The 7728-nt window shown below is 46.8% G+C and overlaps 2 protein-coding genes across 2 annotated transcripts; one reads left to right on the forward strand and one right to left on the reverse strand.

Moving 5' to 3' along the window:
- Positions 1-1000: 1000 nt before the first annotated feature.
- On the forward strand, positions 1001-4702 carry LOC123070402 (uncharacterized). The gene is made up of 3 exons (XM_044493615.1): positions 1001-1605; positions 3077-3137; positions 3943-4702. The coding sequence occupies exons 1-2, from the start codon at positions 1084-1086 to the stop codon at positions 3095-3097; spliced, it is 543 nt and encodes a 180-aa protein (XP_044349550.1). The 5' UTR covers positions 1001-1083; the 3' UTR covers positions 3098-3137; positions 3943-4702.
- Positions 4134-7161, reverse strand: LOC123070400 (cyclic nucleotide-gated cation channel beta-1). Its single transcript, XM_044493613.1, has 4 exons — positions 6440-7161; positions 5748-5849; positions 4798-5070; positions 4134-4486 (listed from the first exon to the last, which is right to left on the reverse strand). The coding sequence occupies exons 1-4, from the start codon at positions 6974-6976 to the stop codon at positions 4292-4294; spliced, it is 1107 nt and encodes a 368-aa protein (XP_044349548.1). The 5' UTR covers positions 6977-7161; the 3' UTR covers positions 4134-4291.
- Positions 7162-7728: the final 567 nt, after the last annotated feature.

The following is a 7728-nucleotide window of genomic DNA, read 5'->3' on the forward strand; positions in this document are numbered from 1 at the left end:
TTATAGGCTCTATTCTCACGAATAAGAACTACATAAACTAACCTTCAGATAAGAAACTTGATTTTGAGAATAAGGTGATCATACCTTCCCATTCCATTTTCCTTTAAGCTTTTGCATGCACCTTGTAGTCACTTGCATTTTGGGCATGGAATATGTTAAGATCTCTAGCTAAAGCTAAGCCTTCACAACAATTGTCGATGTAGATTCCAGCGGACCCGGCTTCAGGTCCTCGCGGCGGAGGTAAAACCGTACTCCAGCTCTGATTATATTGATTGGATGTGGTACAATGAGTAGGGGGGTCATAATGATTGTAGGTATACAAAAAGTAGATTGTGTGTCTATTGACTAGCCCTGCCCTGCCTCATAAAGGATGCCCGGGGCTAGGGTTTACATGAATCTTAGACGGTATCTGAAGCGGTGGAGGAGTCCTCCTGGAAGCCGCCCCCCTTGTTTTGTGCTTCAAGTTCCCCGGGCCTTCCCTTCCAGAGGGCCCACATGTGGGATCATGGAAAGGGTGCACACCGACCTTGGGGGCCTCGAACCGGCCTGATGGGACAGCTTTTGGCGCCATAACACCGTCAACAACCCATCACCTTCAAGACCTTCGAGTGAGAAACTCCCGGCTAACCCATTGTCGGCGAGCCTGGATAATTTCCTCTGCCCGTCCGCCACTATCACCACAGCCGCAACCGCAACGTAGTCACCACTCTTCTCGACCGTAGTGTCTACTGTGAACTTTTAGTAATGCCCCGGGGTTGGAATCTAGCACGGCGTTAAGCATTGTACTAACACTGTTACCTTTTAAAAAAAGAGAAAACGTTTAATGCCGGCAAAAAAGCCAGGAAAAATGGCCTTCCTCCATTTCTTAGGGTTCAAAACATCTTTACACAGATTTGAGGCACCCAGCGGTAAGCAGAAACGGTATATCCTCCAATTTCGTTGCTTGAAGCCATTTCACAGCTTGGAGAACCACAATTTGAAAAGCAAACCAGTTGACCAAAGGCCATAAAACCCAAACCCATCCGGACTCTTCCAGAGAGAGAGAAAGAGGCGAAAAATAAACGCAGAATTTCCGAGTCCCCGATGCCGCCCATCTCCCTCCTCCCCCTCCTCCTCCTCCTCCTCGCCGGCGCCGCGGCGGCGGCGGAGCCCCCGACCCCTACCCCACCGCCTCCCGCGGCGAAGAACAAGACCATCTACGAGCTCCTCCCGCTCTTCGGCCTCCCGGCGGGCGTCTTCCCGGCCAACGTCACCGCCTTCTCGCTCGCCGGCAACGGCAGCCTCGCCGTGGACCTCGCGGGGCCCTGCTACGTCCACTTCGAGTACCTCACCTACTTCGAGCCCCGCGTCACGGGCGTGCTCCGCTACGGCTCCCTCACCGAGCTCGAGGGCGTGCAGGTCCGCCGCTTCCTCGTCTGGTTCAGCGTCGTCCGCGTCAAGGTCGACCTGCCCCCGCCCCCGCGCTTCGTCTACCTCGACATCGGCTGGATCACCCGCAAGCTCCCCGCCGCCGACTTCCAGTCCGTCCACGCCTGCGAGGCCGGCAAGCGGCGGAGGAGGTGCCGCCTCTCCTCCGCGCTCGCCGCCGCCGCCGCCTGGTTCCAGGTCCGATGCACTCCGCCCCGCCGCCCTCTTGAGCTGTTTGATTGAACCCCACGGGTTACTGAATTTTCGTTTACTGGATGGATACTAGCAGCTTTGTTGGTAAATTTAGTCCCGATTATTAGATCATAAATTAAGCTGTCGATTCATCTTAGTACCACTCTTAGTTTCGCGGGCGACTTGTGATCTTTCTAGAGGCTTACTCCAGTGGTAGTTTGCTCTGACTAAATGTACATTTCTGAGGTGCTGCGTAATGCTGTGAAGGAAAAACAAGCTGATAGTCGCCTCCTGTGTTCCAATTTTACATGGAAAACGATAGATGGGACATGATTAATTGCAGATTAGCATGTGTGGTTGCATCCCGTGCAAGTTCTCTAGAGTGGTAGTTGGTTCTGAGTAACTGTACATTTCTAGAGGCTTACTCCCGTGTGGTAGACTGGTAGTTGGTTCTGAGTAACTGCATAAACAAGCTGACTGATAACATAATTAATTGCAGATTAGCATGTGTGTTTGCATAAATTGACCCATCAGTTCATCGTAGCACTCTTAGTTTCGTAGGCGACTTGTGTTCTTTCTAGAGGCTCACTCCAGTGGCAGTTGGCTTTGACTAACTGTACATTCCTGAGGCACTGTGTATTGCTGTTCGGGAAACAAGCTGATAGTTGCCTCATGTGTTCAAGTTTTACATGGAAAACGAAAGTTGGGACATATTTAATTGCAGATTAGCATATGTGCTTGCATCCTGTGCAGCTTTTTTGGAATGGTCATAAACTGGATATCCTATAACGAGAGACATGTTACACATTTACTTGAAAAGGAAAAAACATATGGTAATACAGAACCGGTAAGCAAGGTTGATTGCTGCTAGAGATGCCAATGAAGTGCAATAAGCAGGTTGGTATTCAAGTCAGTAAATGTGGCGTTGTGCCATTCTTGAACTGTGTATCCTCAACGGCGTTACTGGTTAATATTACTGGTAGAGAATTAGCTTTGTACCATCTCAAAGGTGTGTATAACTTGGGGGAAAAAACAGTCGAATATGAGGATAGCTTGTAGGGCCCAGGGATACATGGCATTGAAACGTTTCCAACTAGACGATCTTTGTGATGGTATTAAGAAATTGCCGACATATAATAGTAATCATATAGATGATTACTTTGTTCTTTACTTAACCTCTGGCAAATTAAATTCGGGGTTGGTCAGTGTATGCACTTCTCTTTGACCAGATATATCATTATCCAAGTGGCGTGAAAATAGCTACACTTCTTGTCACATCATTTCCTGAATTTGACTTGTGTGCACTAATTTTATTTCAAAAATGTTGCACATGGGGCTTGTAGATAATGCGGTTGGTTATACTTGTACATCAAAGATGTAATCAGAAATATGTCTTTATCATGGCACCAGAGTTTCAATGCTCTACCTGTCTGCTGCATTAACTTCCTGTTTCTAAATATTATTATGAACCTTGCAGGACTTCTTTGCCCAATTTTAGAGGATGCAGAAGGTCTAATTTTGTGGCAGCATCACACGAGGTAAATGCAGAATTTTACTCTCTGTTTCCGTGCCCTTTAGTACAACCATGTAGATGTTCCAATCATCCCTGTTGATACACTTTGATTTCCGTGGATCGTCTTCTGTGAGGCACATGTAGTTTGGGGGTATGCATGTGGCTATGGATCTATTGCTATGACTGAAGAGACATTTTTAAAGTGAACAAAAATTATATTTGAGAGGCATATGTTTTGTATTTGCTGTTTCAAACTACAGAGAACCTTGCAGATTTCCTGGACTCCGTTTCCTTTTGGAATTCTCCTAACTACGCATTCTTGATCACTGACAAACATGGATCTGCAAACTTCTATGTTTACACTCTTTTTTTCTTCTTGGTTTTTCTTGTGAAAATTGATGACATCCCTATATAGAGACCTGTTCAGTTTAGGTAGCATGCCTTCTGATGCTGGTACCTTGAAATAACAAGGGTAGCACTGGCCATCTCCTCTTCTGGACAAATAACAGTGTGGATATGATATATTTATCCAAAACTTGGTCAGAATGGATCATAATCTAGACAAATCTTGTCTTGTTTCTGGTGACAGATTTCAGATCATTACCTAATAAATTGTTAGGCATTGAACACATCAAGTATACAGAGTAGTGACGGCTGTGCCCCCAAATTTGGAAAATACGTCTAGAACAAAACAAGAATCTGGGAATGGCCCAGGAGAGCTGTTGGTTGTTGGCTTTTTACACCCTCATTTTAATGCGAAGTGTGTCCTGATTTTTCTTTTCTGTTGGTGGTCGGAAACTAAAACAGAACTGCATGGCATATACTTTCAGGCTTCCAGTTTCAGCTCAACCTTTCTGCATGAACAAGCCATCAGCGATGCCGAATTGCTCAACCCTATTTCACATTCTCAGATTAGGGTAGCAAGTATTCTGGTTTTAATAATTAGAGTGATATCAGATTTTGACCTCGGCTCACGGAGAAGAGAACATGACTCCTTTTTAGCAGCACTAGCACCAAGATATAAAATGATGCTTCAAGACCTTATTCTCCCCAAGTTGCTCTTGCATTCTGACTGATAATATCGTCTGATAAAGTAACATTGCAAAGAGGAGTACGAAGAGCATTCAACTATTCACGGCAACTCATGTACGTTGTGGCCTTCGTTCGGGTTTTGCGGAATTATGTTGAACTGGGCGGGCGATGGTCCCGGAATACAGAGGAAGAGCCACCGGATGCAGCAGGGGAAGGCGACGATGCTACAAAGTTGGTTGCTGGTAATGATGCCGAGGGGTGGTGCCCTTGATGCCCAGTACCTGCGAAGCGAGACGGGCTTGCTGTAGAGAAAGGTGCTGCTGGACTTCTTGGAGTGTTGCCCTGTAAGATAACAAAGTGGTTTTAGCTCAACACAAGGACAATAGCACAGAGTTAGAACGCAGCAATCATTATATTCTACTAGATACACTTCATTCCACCATATTATATCTGAGAACTTTAAATACAAAAGGAAATCCAGAACATGTAACAACATCCTCAAGCCTGAGAACTTTTAAGAAAATCAGGATTTATTGCTGAAATGAAATTACTAATGTAGACTCATTTTCGCTAGTAACTTAAATTGATTCATTAAAGCATCCAATAGCGAAATATAGATTTGAGCTCGGAACATGGCCATTGCAAAAACTTACAGGGTTGTGGTTGCGAGAACCGAATGGAGACCTAGCAAAAGAGGCTGTTGAAGGGGAAATACTGTGAACATGATGCAAGGGGCGTCCAGGAGTGCCCTGGTTGGAACCAGCATCTGACTCCCCAGCAAACTCGCTGAAATTGACATCAACGGTCATTCTGGGCACCTGTCTAGGAACACTTCCATCAGCTGTGTTTTCTGGCGGCTGAGGAATGGCAGCACGCAGTGAAGCCTGCATGCTACGTGTTCTGATTTCTTCTTCGGCATTTAAAATCTGTTCAAACAGCCAAAATTAATCTTACATAGTAAACTGACTAGTGACCACCGCGGATAATTACTTAAAGAAAATAGAGCATGCAACCACCAATATGTTTGCACTTACTGTGTGACTCCGAATACATATTCCCCGCAAAATAAAATAAAAAACTCTGAATACATATAATAACAAGGTTACATTGCATATGCACAGCAGCATGATTAATATTTTTACAAAATATTTGATAAAGAGGCATGTTTGAAAGCCTACTATAAATTCCATCCGCTTCTTATGTCTGTTAGCATATATAAGCAACTGCAGTTACTTTGCACAAATCTTCCTGTCCATCCTGATGAACTTTTTACAATTCAAATTTGTTGTAGTACTTCATTAGAAAGCGGTGGATATTTGAACTATGAATTTATTATTTAATCAGTTTCATATTCAGATGGGATAGCAAGTTCGCAATTTTTGGATTCATATAGTTCGAACAGAAAAACTCATTCGAACCAGTGTATTCTAAGTGGCTACTCAATTAACGATGAAAACAGTCAAATCCAAACACATTAGAACCACCGAATATCACATGGTATTCAAGGTTCAGTTACTTAAGCAGACAGGACCGTAACAGGGATGAAGAACATATCAACTTGTCCCAAACCGCAAGTGCCAGTCAAAACAAAGAAAATTATTACCTGCTTCAGCATCTGCACAAGGTCATGCTTTTTCTTACTCAAGGTATCCAGCTTGTCAGTCAACTCTCTCTTCCTTTCTTCAACTCCATCAGGTTGACCCACCTAAACCAGAAATAGGACTCAGATCTAGATGAAAAAGAGAACACACACATATTTGGTGCTCGCAAGCATAATGCACGAAGCTTCCAAGCATAGGTAGCTAGCTTGCAAACAAGAACAGTATGCGTGGTGTGGTTAATCAATTCTACTCAGGATTCACAAAGCACTCAGCAAAATCTCCGTGGAAAACTCAGGAATTAAACTGTTGTTCAGCAGCAACCAATAATATATTTGTATTCTCGGGAAAGAGCTGACTGTTGTCCAGTGTGGCCAAGAAGCTGAATTGTTGAGTAGGAGTATAAAACTCAAAAGCATCATTACTTACTGGCTTATTCCAACCCAGAAAGGAAGAGGCAACCTAGGAATTTCATCCTACTTCCAACACTGTGCTAAAAGTCTAGATTCTAAGATAGAACCACCATAATACTACCATGATGAGTAGCAATTCCGAAAATCTACTGTCGGGACTTCACAAGTAGTCATCCACCAATGACCTGAATCTAACCCTAAGCCATTGTTAGCAGGATGGCAGCTAAAATCCCACATAGATCAACAGGAAGCTATGAGGAGCCATGAGTTTTCACGAGCCTCACCTCCGAGTTGGGGTCGAAGCCTTCGCTTTCGCCTTGCCCTTCTTCAGGGTCACCATTGCCGCCGGCATCGGCATCTCCGGCGACCACCTCTCCCGCATCGTCCATTTCCACATCCTCCACCGCCCCCTCCTCCTGCTCCTCCTCCTCTCCTTGCTGCTGCTCGTCTTGCCCATCTCCCTCCCCCTGTGGCTGTTGCACACCCTGTCCCTCTTCCTCCCCCTGATGCGGCTGCTGCTGCTGCATCGGCACATCATGAGCCTCCTCCTCCTGCCGCTCGGCCTGATGCTGCTGCTGCTGACCCCCGCCCACCTCCTGCGCCTCTCCCACGGCCGCGGGGGCCGCGGCGCCGTCGTCCGGGCGGGGGTTGGGGGAGTTGGGCCGGGGGGCTCCGGCGAGGCGGGAGACGGCGAGGGACCGGCGGTGGAGGAGGCGGCGGAACTGGGACGCGGAGAGCGTGGGCGGGGGCACCGGCCAGCGGCGCGCGGCGGCGTCCCCGCCCCGGTGGAGGTTGCCGCGGTACATCGAGATCGCCACCATCTCGCCCTGCCCGTGTGGCGGTGCGCCGGGTGGGGTTTCGCTCTTCCGCTTCAGGGCGCGGGCGGCCGGCGGCGGCCCTGGGTTTCGGTCAGCCGCCGTTGGGCCTTCACGGCGGATCTATCCTTCGCGTTCTCCTTGCGGAATTCGTCGCGGGCGCTGACCAAACTCCGGGCCTCCGGATCGGATTAGTTGCTGGGCCCTCCCGGTTTTCTAGCTCATTTACTGCTGGTTAGCTTTGGGTTTTTTCTTTTTGGTTTTTGAGAGAACAGCTGTGAGTTACTTTTTTTAAGGGTATAAAGCCAATCTATATTCAGCAAAAGCCACAAGGACCTGGACCAAATGTGATGACCTGGACCTAGAGTAAGAGAATGCTTGACTAAACTATGCGCTTCATGATTGACAGCACGACATTCAAAAATGAAATTACAGTTGAACAAAGCTGCTAAAGATTTAATCTCACTAACTATTAGCACCGTTTCATCCTCATTTCCCTTTTGCGATCTCAGTGATGACTTGCCTCGAGTCGGGGGATATAATGAAGTTCTGCAGATTGAGATCCTGCGCCAATGCTGAACCTTCCCGGAATGCGATTGTTTCCAGAGTGGTTGGGTCTTCAACACATGGAATGACCAATGCTGAGCTCTCAAGGAAATTACTTGCACTTTCCTGGCAAATTGCCGCGGTCGAACCACCTCTGGTTGATCTCATCCTCGCATCTACATGTTTTTTTGTGTGCCTACTCGTTGGAGCTC

Source organism: Triticum aestivum, chromosome 3B (assembly GCF_018294505.1).
Source record: "Triticum aestivum cultivar Chinese Spring chromosome 3B, IWGSC CS RefSeq v2.1, whole genome shotgun sequence".
In the NCBI taxonomy this organism is placed as follows: domain Eukaryota; kingdom Viridiplantae; phylum Streptophyta; class Magnoliopsida; order Poales; family Poaceae; genus Triticum; species Triticum aestivum.

What these genes read in the sequence shown, in the direction of transcription:
- LOC123070402 (XM_044493615.1), top strand. Translation starts at nt 1,084, where the DNA reads ATGCCGCCCATCTCCCTCCTCCCCCTCCTCCTCCTCCTCCTCGCCGGC. An exon ending in CCGCCGCCGCCTGGTTCCAG is followed by an intron (nt 1,606 to 3,076) that starts GTCCGATGCACT and finishes TGAACCTTGCAG; the next exon opens with GACTTCTTTGCCCAATTTTA.
- LOC123070400 (XM_044493613.1), bottom strand. Translation starts at nt 6,976, where the DNA reads ATGGTGGCGATCTCGATGTACCGCGGCAACCTCCACCGGGGCGGGGAC. An exon ending in GCTTCGACCCCAACTCGGAG is followed by an intron (nt 5,850 to 6,439) that starts GTGAGGCTCGTG and finishes TTTCTGGTTTAG; the next exon opens with GTGGGTCAACCTGATGGAGT. An exon ending in TTGTGCAGATGCTGAAGCAG is followed by an intron (nt 5,071 to 5,747) that starts GTAATAATTTTC and finishes CTGTTTGAACAG; the next exon opens with ATTTTAAATGCCGAAGAAGA.